The sequence below is a fragment of the Balaenoptera physalus genome, assembly GCF_965194825.1.
Source record: "Balaenoptera physalus genome assembly, chromosome: 1".
Lineage (NCBI taxonomy): Eukaryota > Metazoa > Chordata > Mammalia > Artiodactyla > Balaenopteridae > Balaenoptera > Balaenoptera physalus.
In genome coordinates, this window is record NC_138882.1 from 182,453,873 (window position 1) to 182,477,451 (window position 23,579).

The 23,579-nt window shown below is 52.7% G+C and overlaps 1 protein-coding gene and 1 long non-coding RNA gene across 3 annotated transcripts in view; both read right to left on the reverse strand.

Moving 5' to 3' along the window:
* The window catches only part of IGSF21 (immunoglobin superfamily member 21), a 247,772-nt gene that overhangs the window by 63,166 nt on the left and 161,027 nt on the right, over window positions 1-23,579 (reverse strand). For both annotated transcript variants that reach the window (XM_082451740.1, XM_082451741.1), the window contains exon 3: window positions 18,193-18,314. In XM_082451740.1, the coding sequence (XP_082307866.1) occupies window positions 18,193-18,314 (122 nt within the window). The remainder of the gene's footprint in view (window positions 1-18,192; window positions 18,315-23,579) is intronic.
* LOC309655884 lies at window positions 2,070-9,373 on the reverse strand. Its single transcript, XR_014261038.1, has 2 exons — window positions 7,959-9,373; window positions 2,070-7,652 (listed from the first exon to the last, which is right to left on the reverse strand). It is a non-coding gene; the product is annotated as an uncharacterized lncRNA (long non-coding RNA).

A 23,579-nucleotide genomic window follows, 5' to 3' on the forward strand; every position in this document is an offset into this window, starting at 1 on the left:
AAGGAGCAGCTGAGAGGGGACCACATGAGTCCAGTTTGAGTTTAAGTTGCCTGAGAGACATCCAAAGAGCAAAGTCGGATAAGGGGCTGGATGTGCAGGTCTGGAAAGAATTCAGGCTGAGGATAAAAGCCCCTTGATATAGGCATCACCACTCCTGTTTCACACTCGAGGAGCTGGCCTCAGGGAGTTGGCATAATGTGCCCAGGAGCTGGGCCAGTCCCAGTTCATCTCTGGGGAGGACAACATCATCAAACCCTGGATTCCAGTGCAGCTACACTTCCTGCCCGGAGCCAGAGTTTCCCTCTTTTCTTGGATCCAGTGGCTCCAGATGGGCCAGCTTGTGCCGGCTTACAGACAGCTCTCAGCTGCCAGTGGTGTCATTTCTTTGGGGCCGAGTGGAAACAGCCTGGGAGATGGTGGATGGACCAGGGCACATGCTACCTGATGCTAAGATTCCCCCCAACACGGCACTCCTGCACTCCCCACCCTCACTCCAGCCACAGGCCTCTGGATGCACCCCTGGCCTTTGGTCCTGCTGTGCCCTCCACCCAGGATGCCTTCCCCCTGTGTCTTTGTTTGGCCATCTCCCACTCCCCGACCCATCATGGTCTCTGATAAACCGCTCAAGCCCCTTACCCTCCTGCACCTCCATCAAGAAGGCCAGGTAGATACCTGTGCACTCCTGGGGTCCACAGTAACCATTGTCTGTTTGTCCAGATCTTCCCCTTCACCAATCCCCACCCCCCAGGCTGTGAGTACCTCCCACAGCTCAAGAAGTGTTTTCTGTTGGTGGGAATGTAAATTGGTGCAGCCACTGTGGAAAACAATATGGAGGTTCCTCCAAAAACTAAAAATAGAACTACCGTATGACCCATCAATTGCACTCCTGGGTACATATCTGAAAAAAACAAAAACACTAATTCAAAAAGATACATGCACCCTAATGTTCATAGCAGCCCTATTTACAGTTGCTGAGATACAGAAGCAACTAAGTGTCCATCAGCTGATGAATGGATAAAGAAGATGTAGTATACACACACACACACACACACACACACACACACACACACACACACACACTGGAATACTACTCAGCCATTAAAAAGAACAAAATTCTTCCATTTGCAGCAACACAGATGGACCTGGAGTGCATTATGCTAAGTGAAATGAGGCAGACAGAGAAAGACAAATACTGTATGATATTGCTTATATGTGAAATCTAAAAAATACAACAAACTTGTGAATATAACCAAAAAAAAGCAGACTCACAGATGTAGAGAACAAACTAGTGGTTACCAGTGGAGAGGAATGGGGAGGGGCAATATAGGGGTGAGGGAGTGGGAGGTACAATCTATTGGGTGTAAGATACGCTCAAGGATGTATTGTACAACGTGAGGAATAGAGCCAATATTTTGTAATAATATATAGCCAACGTTTGTAATAAATGGAAAGTAACCTTCAAAAATTGTCTAAAAATTTTTTAAAGTTAAAAAAATTAAAAATTAAAAAAAATAAAAAGGCATCACAATTAAAAAAAAAAAAAAAGAAAGAAATGTGTCTTATCGCAGCCAGAATTCCTAGCTGCCCTCCCAGGCCTGATGTCTCCTCAGCATTGGTGCCAGTTTGCTGAGACGTGGGAGAGGACAGTGGTTAGGACCAAGGCTTGGCCTCAGACCACCCTGCCTGGGTCCCAGCTCTGCTCCAAGTCATCCCCTCTGTGGCCTCAAGCAAGTCACTTCCCTTCTCTGATTCCCTGTTTCCTCATCTGCAAAGAGAGACTCATGAAGGACGGCCCTCGCAGGCTTATTTGACGATTAAACGAATTCAAGTGTACGGAGGTCATAACAGAGGGCCCAGCACATGGTACCCACATCATACACACTCCATAAACGTTTGCACTATTATTATTATTAATTAGGCACGAATCATCTTTCTACGTAAAAGATGACCTCCGCTAGCCTCCGGGGAATGAGTCAAATCTCTAAAGCTGGAATCGTGATAAGGGAGGATCAGCCAGGCTGGGCTGGAGGATGGAGAGGGCTGAAACAGACTAGATATTTTCTTCGTTAAAAAAAAAAATGTTGGTCCATGTTCATGAGAAGGCAGACGCATGAGGATAGGTTTATCAAGGTGGTTTTCAGTTCCACTGCAATTTAAAATAAATAAGTCAATTTAATGTTTATAGAGTGAGTTATGCCTTATTAGGGACACGGTGAGCTAAGGAAATTTGGCCAAGGAGAAATTTGAGAAATTGACCCCGGCCGTGAGAGTAATTACAGCAATGCTTTAGTGTGCAGACTTGCCCAATGATATTTTCATTCTGTCTAATTTATTAGCTTATTAGCTTTATGGTGAATATAGAAAGCTATACCACAACATGGGCCTAATTTGATCAGAGCCAAATAGTCATGTCTTCCCGAGGTGGTCTTAATAAAGGAAGAGACCCCTGTTTTGAAATTGTTTCCAAGTTTTCTAGAAAGATTCAGGGCAGAGTTCCAGGCCTCTGGGTCCTGGGGCTGTGAATTAGAAAGGCAATAAAGGACAGTGGTCCAGAGTGCAGACCATCTGGTTTTAAACACCAGCTCCTCTGCTTTCTGGTTATGTGGCCTCAAGACCTTAGCTTGTCCAGGGCTCAGTTTTCTCACCTGTAAAATGGGAGCAATAAATATTCCTACCCATATGGTAATCCAGAGCCCTATGGAACAGGGCCTGGCCAGATTGCTCACCACTGTCTCCCCAGAGCCCAGCACTGTGCCTGGCTTGTCACAGGTGTTTGGTAAGTATTGTTGGATGAACGTGGCAAAGGCCAACATCCACGTAAGGTGCTTAGCACATAATCTCCACTACCCTCGTATCTCATGTGCATTGTGCCAGTTCTGAGGGCTTTACTAACTCATTTAAACCTCACAAACACCCTACGAGGTGGGTACTATTATCATCATCCCCATTTTAGAGATGGGGAAGCTGAGGCACAGAGAGGTAGTGACTTGTCTAGGGTCCCACAGCCAGTAAGTGACAGAGCTGGGATTCAGACACCAGGACCCTAGCTCCAGGGTGACTCTATCATGTCACCTTCTGTCTTAAGCGTTCTTTATGTTGTAGCTTTATTATTCATAACAAAGTTTCAGGTGACACCTTAATTTCAGATGTCTAACCTCTAGAATTGTGTGAGAATACATTTCTGTTGTTTTAAGCCCCTCAGTTTGTGGTATTTTGTTACAGCAGCCCAAGCAAACCCATATGGGCAGCCTCCACACCAGCTGAGCATTTGCCTTCCTGAGGCTCTAGCACTGCCTCTCCCAGGAATACATCCAAAAGAAATGAATGCTCAAGTTCAAAGCAACTTCACTTGTCATTGTGAAAAACTGGAAGCAACTCTCTGCGATGTCCCTCCATGGGAGAATGGGTAAATAAACTGTAATCGAGCCAGGCAGTGGAGTACTATGCAGCAGTGACTTGCTGAGTGAGAGAAGCTTGACGTGGAAAGTGTGATCCTATTTGTGTGCAGAGCAAAGGTAGGAAAAACTAGTTTAAGTTGATTCAAAAGTCAGAATCACGTTTCCCTCTTGGTGGATGGAAAGCTCGTGGGATGCTGGAAATGCTTTATATCCTGATCTGGGCGGTGGGTGGGCAGCAAGGCGTATGCCTGAGTAATGATTCCCTAAGCTGGGCCGTTTAGATGAAGCACTTTCCTGTGTGTATGTTATACCCTAATGTAAATAAAAGGGAAATACATAGATGAGGAGCCCCCACTGGAGACCTCAAAAGTCTCACACAGGCATCTGGAGTTGCTTCTGTTCGTCTCCAAGAGGCTGAGGATGGATGATTGTTGAGCAGCGGAGGAGGTGCGTATAGCCATGAGCAGGACGGGGGGCACTTAGTGGCATCTAAAGAGGATTTATGACCAGGGGCCCCCTTGGTCCCTCAGCAGCTGGAGCAGCTGGCAGGGCCTCCACGTGCCCCTCCCCACCCTAGATCTCAAGGGCTGGCACCACAGCCTCGGCAAGCAGGGGGGAAACATTGCGGGGAGAGCTAATGGCGCAGAGACGCAGCCCGGGTTCTCTCTCTTCCCGTGCCAGCCTCTCCTTATCAGCTCCCTCTGCTGGGCCCTGCTCTGTTCCCATCAACTCCATCATTCCTAGGACACCCTGGGATTTTCCCCATCAGACTTCAGCACCTCCAAGCCCTCATGGCCTGTCTCCTGCACTGGTACATTGCAGAGGCAAAAAGGAGGCAGGCCTTCAGCAGCCAGCTAGAGGCAGTGCAGGGAACGGCCACCCAGGGTATACCCCAGCACCACAGGAAGTGTGGCGCAGAGGCTCAGAGATGCTGAGTGATCTGCCCAAGGTCCCACAGCTCTCAAGGGACACATCTGGGCTCCCCACTCCAGTCCTCTTGACCCCAGAGGCTGGTCCCTTCCTCCATACTCCCCAGACTCCTGCAACAACCAAACAAGTGAATGAACTTCCAGGCCCATGGTGATTGGTGGTGTGGTCTCGTGGAGAACAGGTACCCTCGCTGCAGACTGCCCAGGTTCAAGACTTGGCTCCACCCCTTACCACATGCTTAACCTGGGGCAAGGCATTTAACCACTTGGCCCCTCAGTTTTCCCATCTGTAAAATGGGACCAATAGTGGTTATCTGCCCCATAGCTGTGAGTTTTTACCTGGCACATAGGAAGTCCCAGACAAATGTTTGCTATTATAATGAGTTGGTGTTTTTATCATTGGTGGCTACAAAGATGAAAGCAAAAAAGGTCACATTTCTGCTTGGGAGCCCTTTGAGGGCATCAGACCCACAGAGAGATCCTTTGTGGGCACTTCCTGTTCTTTCTCAACGACTCTGGTGGAGAGAAGCCAGGGGTGGCAGAGTCCAGATCCCACCCAGCCACAGCTTCTCCAACGTGGCAACGTGACTGTGGGCTCCTGGGGCACCAGGCACCAAGTAGGATCCTGCCAAGACGGCTCCAGGCAGTGTTCATGAGCACTTGGGCCTGAGCTCTGGCCATTCCCAGCTGCTCTGATCCAGCTTGATGCCTGCTTCAAATCCCAGATCTGCCCCGCAGGCTGCATGGGTCCTGGGCATGGATTCAAGCTCTGCTGGGCCCATAGACCTCACAGGGTCATCTGGGCCATCCCCCTGCCTTCCTATCACACTCACATCAAGCCAGAAAAGGGGGGGCTCCTGCCCCTTGTCTGAACCTCCAGAGGAGGGCCCCTGGGGGAGGTGGGAAGTGGGGAATCGGGGGTTGTAGGTGGGGCACCAAGTGGTCAGGCTTGTCTGGTTGGTGAAGGAGGCAACAGGACAAGCACGGAGATGAAGACTCTGGGTTCTGGGCCTCTGACCCCTCAGGGAAGAGCCCACAAAGCAAGTTACCACCTCCCCAGCCCCCCGGCCCAGGATGCCCACATAAGCCCATGCTGCAACCTTGGCATATGGGCACCTGGGCATGGAAAGTCCCCACCCGCATGCCCTGGACCCTACAGTCCATCCCACAGCACCACACACTGTACTGCAACTGTCCCTTTATGCATCTGTCTGGGCCTCAGTTTCTGCATCTGTAAAATGGGATGTGAGGCTTGGCCTACCTCATGGGATGTTGTGGGGATTGAATGACACAACCCATGTAAAATGTTTAAACCACATCAGTGCTCAGCAAATAGCCCTTCCTTTGGGGGATGGGGAGGGGTTTTTTTCTGCCCTCGTGTCATCCTGCTCTGCTTAACTTGGCATCTGGCTCATCAGAGGCGCTCAGAAATGTTCATTGAATGAACAAGAGAACACAGTGTTCAGAGATTCCTTTCTCCACTCACTCCCCAAAAATCTCCAGGCCAGACTGGGGGTAGGAGCTGTACTCAGGAGGGTCACCTGGGAGGAGGGGCCAGGGAAGAGTCCCTGAAAAGCAGAAGGAAAAGCCAGATCCTTCATTCATTCTTTCCACCCTTCCTCTGTGCTGAGCTCTGCCGGGCCCAGGTGGGTGTGGGTGGGTGCAGACCTGGTCCCTCCCTCCAGGAGCGACAGTCAAGGAAGGGTGATGGGAGAGACCCTAGGGAACAGCGGTCCTTGCTGGGGCAAATGGAGAGGGCCTCTTATGAGCCAACAACATTTCGCCTCCATTATTATTATTATTTTGCATTATGGTATAAAATTTGTCTCATACAGAAGTATAATACGTTATGAAGCATATTATAGACATGCACCTGTGATTCAGCCGTCTTTTACTTAATACCACCACGTGCTAGGTGTTAGGCATTTTGATGGTAAGAATTCCTGCAACACTCACCATAGCTCGGGGTCGGGGGTGGAATCATCATTCTTCTCCTACCAATGAATAAGCTGAGGCTCAAAGTCCTCCCCAGTGTCACCACAGATAGCATCTGATAGAGGCAAACCATAGTTGCATATCTACCTGCATCATAGCCAAGAGTGATGGGGGTCCCATATCCTGGTACCCTGAGCCTGCTGGAGCACTTACATAGCAGTGGCTGAGAGCCTGTATTCTGCCTCTGACCTCTCCCGTAGCTGGTGGGTTTGAATCCTGGCTCGGCCACCTTCCGGCTCTGTGACCTTGGGCAAGTCACTTAACCTCTCTGAGCTTCATCTTTTCACCTACCAGTGGGGCTAGTAATAGCCCCAACAGTGCAAGGATTTATGAGTCAATGTGTGTAAAGCACTTCCAGCAGGGCATAAGAGCTTGATAAACACTGGCGTTGGCATTTTTGTTAGTTCTCAGATCTCAGGGCTCTGGCTATAGCATCACTCTCGTGGGGGAAGCAAAGATCCGGTCCATCAGTGAGTCCTGCCCGCTCTGCTTCCAAATTCTTCTCCCATCACTTCCCTCCACCTCCACCCTAGCCACCTCTCCTCCCTGGTCCCTCTGCCTTCACTTTCACAACCTCTCCAATAGCTAAGGTGGGTCTTTTAACAACACACACGTAGAAACAAGATCAACCTCGATGGCTCCACATCACCCCTAGAATACAATTCAAACTCTCTCTAAAGACCCAGAATGATCTACAACAGCAGTTCTCAAACCTGCCTGCATATTGGAATCACCTTGGTGACTTTGAAAAACTGATGTCCGAGTCCCCACCCCCTTGCCCGCAAAGTTCTAACTTAACCAGCGGGGCTTGGCCTGGGCATCAGGAGTGTGTAAAGCTCCCGGATGTTTCTGATGTGGACCATGGATGACGGCATTGGCCTCACCTGGGGGATGATTGGAGTCATAGGCCCTGGGCCCCTCCCCCAGACCCACGGAATGAGAATCTGTATTGTAACAAGCAATTCCTGGGTACGGTCAGGTTCAAGAGGCCTGCACCCTGAGATCTGGCCTCTGCTGACTCCTCCCCTCATCTCCCACGTTGCTCGCGGGGCCTGTCAATTCCCCAGCCTCTCTGGGCTTGTTTCTGCTCTTCCTTGTCACGTGGAGCTTGCTCCCATCCCAGGCCCTTGCTTCCTCCTCTGCCGGAATGCTCACTCCCTGGCCTTGACGTGGCTGCTTCATCTTGCCATCCAGGCCTCAGAGAGCCCCCTGTCCTCTCCCTGTGTTGCCAGCATAACCCCAGGAATGTCAGCTCCGTGGGGACAGGGTTCTTGTCTCCCTTGCTCACGCTTGTCCCCCGAGGTCTTCAGTTAACAAACACTTTTTAGGGCTTCCCTGGTGGCGCAGTGGTTGAGAATCTGCCTGCCAATGCAGGGGACACAGGTTCAAGCCCTGGTCTGGGAAGATCCCACATGCCGCGGAGCAACTGGGCCCGTGAGCCACAACTGCTGAGCCTGCGCATCTGGAGCCTGTGCTCCGCAACAAGAGAGGCCGCGATAGTGAGAGGCCCGCGCACCGCGATGAAGAGTGGCCCCCGCTCGCCGCAACTAGAGAAAGCCCTCGCACAGAAACGAAGACCCAACACAGCCAAAAATAAATAAATAAATTAAAAAAAAAAAAGAAACACTTTTTAAACAACGAGTGAATAATTAGGGCAAGCCCTGACCGTGGTGCATGGGACCTGTCATCAGAACTTCATTCCACACCCCCCTACTCAGGGTGCCGCCTGACACTGGGCTTGCAGTTCCTCGGGGTTGATTCTGGGTGAAGACACTGTCTCCGAAAGGCCCCTGGTAAAAGGCAAACTGCCAGAACCCCCTCCCCACCCCATCCCATCGGCATAGGGGCTCAGCCCCATTCACGGGGGAGGCCCCCAGAGGAGGAAAGTTCTGTGTGATGGGGAAGCTCTCCCAGCTCTTGCGATAGTCACTTCCTCTCTCTGTGCTGAGCTTGGTCCCCATAAATAGGGTCTAAGATCTACACTCCATAGGGTTTAAGCAAATGATGGATGGGAAAGTTTTGCTGACAGTTTGAAATAATAATTCTACATTTGGATAATCTGTCAGCTCATCGGTTTAACAGATCTCTACTGAGACCTTGTGCTGGACGCTGAGGTCCTAGAGATGAAGAGAGGAAGGTCCCTACTCTTGAGGGACAAGACCCATCCTTGGTGATTGAGCGGGCACAGGCAGAGGGCTCCCTAGTTGCAATACCCCAGGGTATCACCAGAGGGCGGCAGACAGCTTTGCAAGCACTTCCCTCCCCTGGGAAGAAACTGGCGAGAAGGGTGCGTTCTGGGAGTCCCAGTGGCCTCCTAGTGGGCCTGGGGACAAATGCAGAATGGGGGTGGGTGGGTGCAGTGTGCTGCTCTGTGCCAGCTGTGGACTCAGCAGAGTACACACATCTCAGTCACTGTGTCTAAGGTCTCCACTAACCCAAGACCCAACCACAGAGAAGTACCCAGGATCCCACCCCCAGTGTGGAATGGGGACCCACCTGGAGCCTCGGGATCCAGGGTCTGTGCTGCTGGGGAGATTCTGGGGCCATAGAGGGATTCCAAGCCAAGAGATGCAAGAATGTGCAGGGAGAAGAGAATGAAAAGCATCATGCTTGTGTGTGTGTGTGCACGTGTATGTCTGTGTGCACAGAACAGGAGGGCAAAGCCCCTGCACGGGGAGGGGGAAATGAAGGAAAGATGAAGATCGCACTAAGAAAGGGAAACCATAGGAAACACTGAAATTCAAGGAACAAAAGTAGAAGAAGGTCGACCTTTACCAGTGGGAAGTGAAGGGAGGCAGGACCCACCAGGACCGGTCCTTCGGGAGGGTACCGAGTTCCAGCCTGTGCCACCAGTACTGGCCCACCTGGGCTGCTCATGGCCTGGGTGGGGGCAGATTTGGGTGAGTGAAAAATTGCGACCTGGCATGAGAAGAGCTGAATGCAATGCACAGGGTTCTCCTGGAGCGCGGTCGGTAGCATTGATTCTGCGCGGAGGCAACAGGGTCGGGGAGGACCGGGCCTGGACTCGCTGCTGGGCTTCAGAAAGGTAGAGAGGGAGGAGAGAAGTGGAAACTAAGACGTCAACACCAGGCGGAGGGGCAGGGAGAGGAGAGGGCAGCAGGGGCAGGTGGAAAGTGGGGGGACAGGGGACGCCATCGCGCTCAGTGAGCACTTAGGCAGAGCAGCGGAAGCATGTTCGCCTAAATGGATTTCTCAGCAGGTAAATGGAATTGATGCCACCAGCGGAGGCAGCCAAGGAGACCTGGGAGTCGCATTTCTAGGGCCAGAATTGGACATCACTTGGTCTCCTTGGCCAGGGAGTCCAGGGGCCTGGAACTGCCAGGCAGTGTCTATTTTTAAGGTGGTGACTAACTCTGGCAGCTTCCTACCTGGAGGCATCGAGCATAGGGGGCCACAGATCCACTGCGTGTGTGCGCGTGTGCACGTGCGCTCACGCGGGGGCATGTCGGGATGAAGACACAAGGTCACGTACTCTCACTAAGTCACTTGAGTCTCCAGCGCCTGGCAGAGGTCCTGGCACGGGGTGGTCACTCATGACTGCTTGTTGGATGAGCCTGCCCCTGATGGCCCAGAGACCCAATATGACTCCAGTGGCCGTTTGAACGCCACGGCTTGGGTATGAACCCAAGCTTCCCCATGTGCAAGCTGTGTGACCTTGGACAAGTGACTGTACCTCTCTGTTCTTTCGTGTCATCATCTATATAACAGGATTCAATGAGTCTGAGATCTGCACTCCACGAGATGGTTGCTCGGGTTAAACCGATGATGGATGGAAAAAAGCTTTGCTGACTGTTTGAAATGATAATTCCATATCTGGATAAGCTGTCAGCCTATTGATTTGAGAAACCTTTAATGAGGGCCTGGGCTTCCATCCCAGGCCTTGTGTCAGGCGCTGAGGACCTAGAGATGAAGAAGGGAGGGTCCAGTTCTAAGAGACAAGACCCAAGAGTGAGAGCTGAGAGCAGGCGTCTCTGCAGAGCACTTCCTGCAGGCCCGACTCAGAGGGTGGGTCCAGGAACTCTTCCCTAATGGAGGCTCTGGGGGTGGGAGGCTGGGGATGGGGTCCAGTGAAACTTCTGGCCCAGAAAGTGTGGGTACACTCCACCTTTGGGGAGAATTCCAGGGGGCTGTGGAAAGAACATCTTGCTCCTGAGCCCCCTGCCCCCCAGTCAAGGCCCTACATCCTGAGAAGCTTAGCACGGGGCCCAGCATACTGTTATTGTTCCATCGGCTGATAACTCGTGGTATTTGGTGTGGGGACGGCCCAGGCTCCTGAAACGGCTGGTGCCTGTGAGGTCGCCCTGGACTGGGAGGTCACTGGCTGGTCCAGCTGTTTTGTCATCTTTAACCCAAACGAGTCTGGCCCCTGGGGGGCCTTAGGACATCGTCTGTCGCCCACCGGCTACCACCGGCAGCAACGAGAATTATCTGTGCCTTGCAGCTTCCCGCTGAATTCTTTGGCCCCATCTGCACATCGGAGCAGATGGGAGGTGCTGTGTGCAGAAGAGCTTTCCAAATCTCGCTGCCAATATCTTTACCTGGAAGACGATTTTAAAAGACTGCTTCCCCAGGCCTTGCTCCGGGATGCTTGAATCAAATTCCATCTTGGTGGGGCCCAGGAATTGATATCTTTAAGCAACTCCCAAGGTGATCCTAACGCAGGTGGTGCACTGATTGGCTTGCGGTGTAGACACCACGGAGGGTAGCTCGTGCTCAGGTGGTGTAGCTGGCAGCCTCTCCTTCAGGGCGCGGTGGGCTGTGAGGGGAGCACTCAGCCGAAAACTTCCTGGGAGGCAGACTGCAGCCCCGACTCCTAAAATAATCCCTGGTTTTGATTTGGGGACCAGCTGCCACTCGGGGTTGGAGACCTGGGGTGTTCAATTCTGATGCTACTCAGAGGCAGCTGTTACGAACAAAGCGCTGAAAGGGCTCACGGGTATCCTTACAACGTCACTGGCTCATTCGCTTCCTGGGTGGGAGAGAGAGGAGTGGGTGTACAGTGGGTCGAGGACTGGGTGTAACCTTGATAGTTCCCTGTGGGCAGGGTCTGAGCTCATCCACTCTCCCAGCACCCAGCACCAGCTGGGCACATAGTAGGTGTCCAATGTCTGTTTGCTGAGCGCTCAAATAAATGAATAAATGAAGGACCATGTCCTGTGCAAGCAGCACGGGTTATGTACGTTCTGGAGACAAAAGATGTATGGTCCACTGTAACGTGCAGAGGGAGGTGAGCTGTGGAATTCACACTTGCAAATCAACAAGGGTCAGAGGGCACTTTTTTTTGTACCAACGCTGGAGAAGGAGTTTGCCCTGCCCGCTAACAGCTGACACTACAGAAGGGACACGGAACATTTTCAAAGGGAAACAAACCCCTCTCTGATCTTTGGACCCAACAGTGAATATGTCTATTTTAAAACCAACCCCAGTTTTCCTTTTGAACGGATTCCAGAGAGCTGTGACTTTGAAACCTCCGTCTGCCTACCTGGAGCAGCCTTGCTACTACTTCAGCACTTCCCTACCTGCCTCCGTGCCTTTGCACACACAGTGTCCGCTACCTGCAGTATCCGCTCCCAGGCTCCTCTTTGTCTAAAACTTACTTATGCTTCTAGGGCCGCTTCAAATGCCACCTTCTCCACGATTTGCCCGGGCTCTCCATCTCTGATTCATCATTGCGTTACCTCTGAATCCTCCCATGATAGCCATCACTTGATTACCTGAATTGTTAGCTATTTATCTCCATGTTTTATCTCCTCTTTCCTTTCATCCCACAAATATTTAGAGTTCCTCTCTAAATGCCAAGTAGGTTCTGAGGTCACTGAGATGAAAACGATAGAGCAGAGCCTTGGAGGAGCTTATGGGCTGGTGGGGTGGGGGAAGAGGGAGAAGGCTTTAAGCTCCATGGTGGCAGGGGCTGCGTCTTGCCCACCTCTGGGCACTGTGCCCCCCGCCCCCCAGCTCTGTGCCTTGAATGCAGCAAACACTCAATATGAGCTATCAAGAGACTACATGAACGGATGCATCTCAAAGTAATAAAGGAAGTGGCATTTCTTTCCGTGTCCTCAATCCTCCAGGCTCTTTTTTCGTTTACTTGATTTCTCCCACATCTCCCTCCCCTGATAAATATGAATTAGGAAGGTGTGTAACTGTGCACTCACATTCTCCACGAATCCCCCAGGCTCTGCCCCATTCCCCCCCACCCTCTCAGCTGTTCTCAACCTCCTGCAGGTTTGGGGGCGGGGCGAAATGGAGCATGGTCATATGTTCACAGCCTATGGAAATCAGACCCGGGTGAGAGAGCCAGCTTTCAGGCTTCACCTTTGCCTCCTGGCCCCTGCCAGCCCGAAGCGGTGGTCCAGTTCCCCCTCCCAGCTTCACTCAGGTTTGGAATCTAAGTCCTGAGACCTATGAAGAGACCTCTCTCTCCCTCCCCAGACCCCTCTGAGGAAAGCTTTGTCTTCCTTTCCTGACCCCTCCAACCCATGCTCCGCTTGGTAACCAGGGTGAGCTTTACAAGACACATCACATGAGACCCCAACCTTCAGTGGCTTCCAGGACGTTGAGAATAAAAGCCAACTTGTTTCCTTGCTCCCTGAACTCTGGCCACGCTGGCCCTCTGGCAGCTCCTAGATCATGCCAAGCTGTTTCTCACCTCAGGATCTTTGCACTTGCTGTGCCTTCTACCTGGAACGCCCTCCCTACCTCCAGCCTGGTCTGTCGGGCTTCTTTTATCCTATAGATCCCTGCTCAGATGTCTCCTACGAGAAACCTCGAGCACGCTCCCCCTTCCCCCCACCGCCACCACACATACTCCATGACTCATCATCTCCGTCACATTCCCTTATTTCCTTCATCACCTACTGAAGATATTTTCCCGTATTCTTTCAAACACATTTTTATAGTCTGTCTCTCCTCACCCCCTACATCGTAAGACTCACCAGAGCAGGTCTGATTATGTCTCGTTCACCATTTTATCACCAGCACCGTCCCTGACATACAGCAATTGCTCCATTCCTTTGTGATAAATAAATGATGCCCGGGTTGGGGGAAGGTGCGGAGGCCTGAATTCCTTCTTCCAAAGTTTATCCCGCAGCCGTGAGAGCGTCAGTGGAAGACATCCACCAAGCCTTCTACCACTAACTCATCCACTCCACAATTATCTACAAATTGTCCACATTGGGCAGGGGGTGCTGGGCTGGGCAGCTGGGGAGATGGCAGTGAAGACATCACCCCCAATCCCCATCCTCGTGGGGCTTCTGGTCGAGTGCAGGAGGCACTTTGAATACCCGGTGTCAGGGCAGTGAGTGTGGGAGGGGAAGGGCACTGGGGTGCCTGGCCCAGTCTGGGCCGTCAGGATGGGCTTCCTGGAGGAAGCAACATTTAAGCTGAACCTGAAAGGATAAGCAGGGCCTTGGCAAAGAGAGGTGGGCAAGGCGTGGGAGGGGCTCACTCTTGAACCCTTGAGTCTAGATTTCCCTCACCACCAAATGAGGGCCAGTGAAGCCTGCTTGGTGTTCCTAGGGACACCCTGGGCTGATGGGATGGGACATGGACTGCAGAGGACTTCGGGAAACGGAAGGCACAACGTGTGGGGGTTGGGGGGGGACAGGGGCTGGTGAAGGCTCGCTGTGATTCACCCTGACCTCCAAGGAGGTCACAGCTGCCATTTGGGGATGGCCACGTTCTGCAGGGATTAATGAGTTTTGCCCACACAATCTTCCCCTCAGTGAGGGGGATCCATCCATCTGGTCCACTTGCGCCCGGCCTGATGGAACAGGTGAACGGGGCCCGAGGCAGGGCCTGAGAGGGCAGGGGTAGAGGATGGCAGATGTGCAGGTGGGACTGTTACTAATATCCTATGTCCCCACTTAGGGGCCCCTGAGAAACAGAACCTGAGACAAGGAATCAATTGGGAGCCAGTGGCTTATTTAGGAGGGTATCCCAGGCAGCTGGAAAGGGAGTGGGGATTGAGCGGGAAGTCAAGACAGGTGCATCCTGGAGGTTATTCAGTCCCGCTGGGGAACTCGGGGACAGTGGAGAAGACACATCTGAGTTGCCCCACTGGAGGGACGAGGGGACTGGGGTTTCATCTAACACCTCCCATCAGTCATTGGCCGAGGCTGCTCCCAGACATCAACTCCCTGGCACTTGGGCTCCGATGTCTGCCACACCTGCCTTTTCCCCGCCATGGATGGCTCCTTCCCAGCCCACAGGTCTCAGCCCAGGGCCATCTTCCTGGGAGGCTCTGCCTGACACCCCAGCACCTTAGTCCTCCCGGCACTGCAAGCTGCTCGCCCCTCGTTACGTGATCACCATCGGACTCACATCTTTGTGGAATGTGTCATGATAAATTTATTGATGTCTTGCTTCCCTTGCTTCCTCTCTGTCTCCCCCACGAGAGTGTAAAGCCCTGTCTTTCTTGTTCCCCACTGGATCCCCGGCACCTGCATCATACCAGGCTCCTAGTTGGTGCTCAGTTAAATATCCTTTGAAGGAATAAATTATTGTCAATTCCAAACTGGGAGTTCTGGGCTCTGAGGCTCAGAACTAGAAAGGCATTTGATCGATGGAATCTTTGGGGTGCGTGGAGGGGCAGTGACCTGCCCAAGAGGTCATGAACTGGGGCCCCACCAAGAGGTCATGAACTGGGGGGGGTCATGAACCGCACCCCCCAACCTGGGGACAGAAGCCCTGTCACCCCACCTGACTCCCATCCCTCCGGGAACCCCACTAGTGGGAGGAAAGGCTCTGGGAGTCCCTAGGGCTCCCCTGGCTGCCCAGAAAATTGCTCTCTGCCAACTCTTGGTAATCTTCTCAGCCTCATTCTCTTCCCACTTTCCCCAGCTGAAGAGGAAGCATCCCAGACAGCTGTGGAGCTGGGACTCTCTCTAGATGAGATGCATTAATTTGTAAACATCTTCATTTATATGTAAATGTGGAGTCCGCACCCCTCACCAGCCCTAACGAAGCCCTGCAGCTGCTCCTGCGGCTGCAACTCTCCGTGACTGGATCAGACTCTCCAAGAGGGTCTGCTCCTTCCTTCCCTTCTTCTGTGGCTTCCCCGAGGCCCCCTGCCCTGCTGCTCTCTGCCTGGGAGACCCCCCCATGGTAACCAAGTTTCCAGGAGAAGGCTGGGGAAGAAAAGAGCACTGGCCGCAATTGAGCTGCTGTGTGACCTTGGACTAGTCTCTTACCCTCTCTGAGCCTCGGTTTCCTCAGCTGTAAAATGAGAAGGGCAGTGTGGTGGAGGGGTAGGATGAGGTGGGCTGAGGTCCAACCAAGTTGATGTTGTTATAGCAGGGGACCCTTGGGCAAGTCCCTTGACCTTGCTGAACTTTGACCCCATCTGTAAAATCAGGACTACAGAAAATAATAATAATAATACCTGCCTGCATTCCAGGTGTTGTTAGTGAGGATCAAGAGAAAGAGTGCACAGGGAGGGTTTTATGAGATTTGGGAAAAGGTGAGGGCTTTTTTTTTTTTTTATGATGAGGAAAGGAGGGCTTTTCTAGGCAATAACAGCGTGCACGCACCACTCAGCAACTGTGGCTGCACTTTACACAAATTATTAACTCAACTCACGAGGTTGCAGTGAGCTTCTTCCTGTTGTCATTCCCTTTTAGAGACTGGGAAAATCAGACACAGAGTTACCAACCCAAGATTACACTAAAGCAAGGGGGTGGAGGAGCCAGGATTAGAACTCAAGCCATCAGACATAAGTCTCATCAAACCCCACAACGATTGTTTAAGCCAATCATATTAAGCCTGCTTTACAGGTGAGGACACCAAGGCAGAGAGAGGTCAAGGTCCTTATGGTCCAAGGTAACTCAGCAGGAAGTATCTGAGCTGGGATTTGAACCAGGTCTTTGCGTACCAGGGCCGTGCTCTGGATACATGAGATGGTGGGGGTCAGAGCCAAGGAACCACCCTGGAGACCATACCTGCAGCCACGGGTGGGGGACTGAAAATGATGGTATGTGGGGAGCTGTTGCTTCTCAGAGACCTTGGTAACCAGGCAGAGGTGTGGCAGGCGGAGACGGGTTTCTGGGAAGCCGGAGGTGATCTAAATGTCCACTTGTGCAAAATCATCTGTGGCTCCCAGGATAGCTATTTTCTTCTCCAAAATGAGTTTTTACCTTTTTTTCGTTTTGATGGTAACTGGTGGGTCTTAGGTGTGCTTTAAGGCACCCCAAATCATTTTTGGAAGTGGGTATAGGAGAAATCATAAATAGATGGATGAAGGTATCTGTGTGGCCATTTGTACACCTCTTCGGAGCCCCTTCACATCCACATTCTCACCAGATTCCCCCAACAAGCGCTGGGTCTGAGCTCCTAACACAAAGCCCAGAGAGACGAGCACCCAGGAAGGTCCTCCAGGGGAGCACATCCACCTTCCGTTCTTACCAAAGTGGGCACGGAAGGACCACCGGCCAGATTCCCTATGCGGGGCTGGATTTACCCTTTGCAATCTTCTTGTCCCATTTTCTACTTTTATCCACAGGGAAACTGACACCCAAAGGGCCAAGGAGGGTGCCCAGGGTCATCCACTCAAGTTGCAAATTTTCTTGTGTACCTACTGTGTGTCAGGCCTCGTGTTGAGAGCTGAGGATGCCAGGTGAAGGGGGAGTACGCATTCTGTCCTGATGCTCATGGTCACAGAGAGAAGGACCAACCTGTGTGTGGACAGTGGGGCCTTATCCTCCTGGCGGGTCAGGGGTAAAGGCATAAGCGGGGACGCGGCAGGCACCCCACGGAGCGAGCCAGCTTGTCTCCTGCAGCATCTCCCTGCGTGCCTGGTGTAGCCAGGCTGTCCTCTAGCTTTGGAGCAGACTGCCACTTTCTGCCTGGCCACCAGGCAAAGCATTTGGCTGTGTAGTGTGAAAAAGCATGCACACGTGTGTGTGTGTGTGTGTGTGTGTGTGTGTAAAGCTGTGCAGGTCCAGTGCCTGTGTGAAGCTACTCAAGCTATTAATGCAGTGAGACCCCCCTCTCTCACGGTGGGGGGAGGTTCTGGAGGAGCCGCAGCCGTTGGCTTTGGTGGAGGTCAGTTCTGCTGGGGTGACGGGCTGTCTAAAGAAGGTGTCCCACAGGAGGACCTGCTCGATTGGGTTCTGAAGGCTGATGAGGAGTTTACCAGGTGATCAAAGGGAACAGCACCTATCAAGTGTAAAGGGTCAGAGCAATAAAATAGGATTGGGGCCTTTCAGGCAGCGGGTGGGAGGGGAGTGGGGCCGTGGGCGCCCACACGCCTAGAACACAGCAGGGCCTAGAATGGGATCCGCTACCTTAAAGTCTTCTAGGAAAGGGGTAGGGGTAGAAATATTAAGTATCTCCATCCCCAAGGGCTCTTCCTTCCCCATCCTGTTGCTGCTTTGAACCTAGGGTCCGGTTGTTTAGGGTCTGTTTTCCTTCCCAGGTTTAGAGCCCGTGGGGAACAATAGGACGTGTTCCACAGGCTTCTGAACCGGGTGGAGCTGGTTTACGCCCCACCTCTGGCATTTCTGGCCGTGTGACTTTCGGCATATGGCTCACCCTCTCTGGACCTCAGTGTCCTCACCTGGAAAGGGGTTTGGAAAACCCACTTTGCGGGACTGTTGCAGGAGCCGTCTGGAGAGGCCGACATAAAGGGTCTGCTCCATGTGGCAGAGCTGCAACTTGACCCCTTCCCGCTTCTTCCCTCCAGGGGGTGATTCCCCTTGGGAATGGGTCCCCCTCCTGCAGCAGAGCCCCAGCTCTGCCTTCCAAGCCCATGGAGGGTGATCCTGAACCCCCCCCCACTCCAAGAGCATTGCGTGTGGGATAGACATGAAAGGGCTGGAGAAGGGGCCCCCCGGACCCCGCCCGGCCCTCACCTCACGGTGGACTGGTACACCAGGTCCTCTCGCTTGCGGTAGTTCTCCATGTGGGAGAAGTTGGTGGAGAACATGGCGTCGAAAGTAAAGATCTTCTGCTTGATGGTGCCGCCATCCGTCACCTGCAACAGAGCACAGAGGAGTCACAGGTGAGTGCTCAGCCTGCCCTGCCACGCCTTTCCTCCAGGCGGTGAGTGGGCTCCTGGTATGCTGGGGAGATGCAGGCAGCCCCAGGAGAAGCCTCTGGGGGGAGATGTCACAACCATCACTATTATCCTCCCAGGTCATCCCCACATTACTGATGTGCAGGCTAAGGCTCTGAAGTCAAGTGCCTTCCTGAGGTCCTACAGCCAAGAAGGAGTAGGGCTGCCTCTTCTTCTGGCCCTTTCCGATGCACCAGGCGGTCCCACTTCTGCATCCCACTTGTTGGCCTTGTGAAAATGACGAGCAAAACTTGGGGAGCCGCAGACAGGGCCAGAGAATGTGAATGTGTTTTGCAGAGTCAGCCAGAGTCCCAGAGCCATCCCCGCCCAAGGAGAGAGGGAATGGGGGAGCAGGCCGGATAGAAAGAGAGAAGAACTGGGGCCAAGGGCAGTCACCTGTGCCAAGATCTCATACGGATTCAAACAAGCTAAATTGCAATAGTTTCCGATAAGTTCTTCAAGGGAGAGGACCAGAATAGCTAGGGAGCCCAGAGGAGGGGCAGGTCCCATCCTAGGGATAGGGTAATCATGGAGGGCTTCCTGGAGGAAGTAATATGTAAGTTGTCTTCTGAAGGAAGAGTAGGAACCAGCCTGGTAAACAGAGGGAGTGCTTTCTAGGCAGAAGGGACAGCAGGAGCAAAGGGCCTGGGGTGGGAAAGAAGCATCTGTGCTCAGTGAAAGGAGGCTGTGTTCAGAGTGCCTGGGGCAGAGAGGAGGTGAAGAGAGTAGACTCTAAGGAGTGAAATGGGAGCCACATCAGGGAGGGCCTGGTGGGCAAAGGAACTCAACTCGCCCGAAGGCCAAGGAGGTGCAGTTTCAAGATCTATTTACAAGCTCCCTCTGGCCTTAGAAGAGATTGAAGGGACTTGTCTGGAGACAGGGGAACCTGGGGAGGCTAGGGAGAACCCAGTCTACTGACACCAGTGATGGAGAGAAGAGGACCGTGTGGGGGACTTGCCTGCCTCTGGCTGCCCTTGGGACAGGCCAGGAGGGGGGTCAGGAAGTCCCCGTTTCACATAGGAATACGAAGGAGGCCCGGAGAAGGCAGGGGCTCTCAGGAGGTGGTAATAAAGCCCACGCTGGAAGACAAAGGCTGCTCAGGTGCCCAGCTGTTCACAGCTGATTAGAAGCCGGACCCAAGTGTGCCCTAAGCCCGCCTGCCGCCTGTCCGCATCCCCATCCCCACGGCTGCGCTGCCTCCCGCTAATGAACGTGTTACTCCACAAAGCAGCAAGGTATGTGTTGTCACTCTTTCAATTATTTATCTGTTTACCCGGCTGCAGTTTTCCGCTTGTCTCAGCAACTCTATTACAGAGTTGCAGCCTCTTGCCGCTCAGCTGGGCTCCTCGCTAACAGCCTGCAACAGGGAGGCCTCCACTTCCTGGAGAAATGGAATTAACTCCCTGTGGCTCTGTGTGCTGGAGGCAGGAGAGGGGGCTGGGGCTGGGGTTTCTCCAAGGAGGTTGGGGGAGGGGGGAGATGCTGGGGTGGGGTTTCTCCAAGGGGCTTGGGGGAGGGGGGAGATGCTGGGATGGGGTTTCTCCAAGGAGGTTGGGGGAGGGGGAAATGCTGGGATGGGGTTTCTCCAAGGAGGTTGGGGCAGGGGGGAGATGCTGGGATGGGGTTTCTCCAAGGGGCTTGGGGGAGGGGGGAGATGCTGGGATGGGGTTTCTCCAAGGAGGTTGGGGGAAGGGGGAGGTGCCAAGAGGTGCTTCCCCAGCCCAGCAACGGGGGCCCTGGAGCTCGGGTCTGCCACCTTCTTGGGAGGACTGGCCCCCGGGGCAGCTGGCCTCCTTTGGGCACATCGGGACCCCAGCTGACTTGGACCACGTCTGTCTGGCCAAGGTGGTAGTGCTGCTGGTTTAGGGAACACAGATTCAGTGCAAGCCAGCCAGCATTTATTGAGTGCCAGCTGTGTGCCAGCTGTGTGCCAGCTGTGTGCCAGCCACGAGCTACAAGAGCATGGCTCACGCTCCCCAAAACGCAAGCTCATGAGAGTAGGAGACCTCTGTTAGCACCGGGGTCCCCGGGAAGCCCCGGCTGGTGAGGGTTAGAGTGATGACAACACACTCACCAGCTCCAGGACCCTGAGAGGGATCAGCGGTGGGACTTCCCACTACATGGTGTCTCCTCGCTGAGCTCACACCTCTGTGTCTCCAGCAGGCTCACTCACCGCTCATACACTTCACTTGTTCCTTCTCTGAGGGCTTTGCGCTTTTCTGACTGTGCGTGGGTGCAGTCAGAAGGCAAGACATCTCATCCTCTGGTCCTCTCACATTGCCTCTCACCCGCTTCCCAAACAGGGGATGATGAGAATGGAGGAAGAGTGAGGAAGAGGAGCAAAGTACCTTTAAACCAGGCCCCTGAACTGGGGGACAGTTTTGCCCCCTCCTCCTCCTGGGGACATTTAACAATGTCGGGAGCCAGTTTTGGTTGTCACAACTCAGGGGCAAGACGTGGTCCTCGTATCTACCAGGTAAAGGCCAGGGATGCTATAACCATCCTACGAGGCACAGGACAAGCCCCCAAAGAATTATCTGGCCCCAAATGTCAACAATACCAAGGTTGAGAAATCTGCTTGAAGCACATCTCTTTGTATAGAGCGGAATAGACAATAATCTCCCATTTTGCAGATGAAGAAACTGAGGCTTGGAGAGGCAAAGTGATTCATCCGAGGTCCCACAATGGGCTCTTGGCAGAGCTCTGGCTCCCAGACCAGGGTTCACATCCCACCCACTAGGCTGAAAAGCGCTGAGGATGAACTAAGTGCCTCTCAGGCCCTCTCTCTCTACACTCAGCGGCTGCCTCATTAGGAGGCAGGATGCCAGAAGCCCAGTGGAGGTTTGAGTAATTTTCCCCTAAAGTCCTAAAAGTGGAAGGCATCCTGCCTGTTTGACTTGCAGCCTCGCCTCCCTTCAGGTACTGCTTTTTTATCTCCTCCTAAAATGCGGCAGCCTTTATCGTCCCAATTTCAAATTTCACTCCTTTTTTTTTTTTTTTTAATACAAAGGAGGAAAAAAAATCTGTCAGTAAAACTGTCTCCTCAAATTTATTCTCCGGGACTGAGGTTTTTATTAGTGGGAAAATACACCCACACCCCACACGTACTCACACATACCAACACACCCCAGATAAAGCACCGAAGAATTATCTGAATCGTAAATCACTGTTTCAGGCCCAGGGACAGGGGAGTTTCAAGGACGCACCTAGTTTTACTTTGGTTTTATTTACATCTTTTTCTCTGGGGCCCGCCTCTGGCTGCTGTGGTTAAACTGGCCTCGGGCAGCCCGAGACAAGCACTGATCTCCTTCCAGTCAAGGCATCCACTGTCCCAGCTCCCTGCAGCTGGCTCTCAGACCTCCCTCAACCTTAGGGAAGGTAAAGGAAAGTAACAGACTCCAAATTCACTCTCAGGCCCCAGGCCAGTGGGCAAGTGGCTATTTGCAAGGAGGTTATTCTGTAGTTCTTGGAGGTTTGAACCCCTCAAGACAGAGGCTGGGAGGGGGTGGGGGTAATCACAGGCTGTGGGCAGAGGGCATGGTGTAAGCCTGAGAAGATGCTGGAAGACACCTTCCCTTTAGTTCTAGGAACATGTCGCCAGGCCTAAGACACGCAGGCACAATTCCAGGCCCCATGGGAGAGAAAGAAATGAATGTCAGACACCGTTGCAGCCCATCACGAGCTTATTCACAGTCTGGTGGGGGAGATAACACCACTCACAGTTAAGTGAGAGGCCAAAGTCTGGGAGATCATGGCTGTAGCAACAGGTATTTGCCAAGTGTCATCTGAGGCTCATGGCGGAGCCAAGAATTCCTTTGGAGGGAGGGGTGATCACGGGAGTCTTCCTGGAGGAGGTGGGCCCTTTTCAGGGCGTATCTAGTCTCAGGCTGCTTCTCCCTGCCTATGGGAGGCTTTTGAGCAAGAAGCAATACTGATTTCCCATACCCCAGTCGAATTCTTGATTTTTGGTTACTACTTTGTGCTTTTGAGCAAGCTATTTCACCTTTCTAAGCCTCAGTTTCCTCATCTGTAAAATGGGGACAACTCAACCCATCTTCTTGGGAGGATTAAATGAGACAAGGCTTGGAAAGATTGCCCAGTGTGCGGTCAATGCTCAGTGGAGACAGCTATTTTTATGAATACTGACACTTCTCTGAACCACCTCTTTTTCTGTGTCCCTTCTCACTCTTCAGGGCTGGAGAGCAGAGTATCTCTTGCTGAAAAGCCAGAGGATGCAAAAAATCAGTAAATGAAAGAAGGGGGTCCATTTCTGGGGAGGGAGGCGGGTGGGAGGAGCCAGAAGCCAGTGTGGGCAACTGAGAACTGGAGGGCTGGGGGTTGTGTGTGGGGAAAGCAGAGGCCCAGGAACTTGCTGAATTATTAAATTATTATATCAGCCCAAAGAAGGAGCTCGAGGAGGCTCAGATCAAGGACGTGGTGGCAGGCTGGTCTCGGGGGCTCCAAGACAGCCCCCCGGTGCCCATAGTGGGTTGGGACCAGGAGATCAGGGCAGACAGAGAATGACAAAGCTAGCGGGGGCAGTCAAGGTGCTGTTGGAGAGCCAAAGATGTGTGGGTTTTCCCTTCCCCAGAGGGAGATGTGCTTGTGTGTTCATTCACTCATTCATTCATTCAACAGATTTTCAGTGAATCAATAAACAGGGCTTGAATGTGAGCTACTTCTAGAACATAAGCAGGGCAGGGTCTTTATCTGCCCTGTTCATGCTCTGCCCCCAGAGTTGGGCACGTGGTTCTTACTCTGTAAATATTTGTTAGAGTGAGTTGAATCCTTACCACATTCCAGGCTCTGGGGGCGCCATAAGGAACAAGAGAAGCCATTCCTGCTGCTCTACAACACAGACCTGCCCCCAGAACAGCCTGCTGCACCCACGCCCCAGTTTGATGGGGCTTCCCAGTAGGACCAGGCCCGGGGGGGAAGGTGGAGGGACCATCCAGGCAGGGACGCTCCAGAAGGAACCAGCATGGATCTGAGGTATTTTTTCTCAGAGGTCATTCTGAGACAGGCTGGGACCTGGGACCCTTTGCTGCAGTGCTTGCACCTGGACAAATTTCTCCTCAAGCAACCAAATACAAAGAAACTATATGGGACTAAAAATAACTGAATGCATGCACAGTTGGGGCAAATTCTGGACCAAAAGATACAAAAAGATCAAAAAAAAAAAAA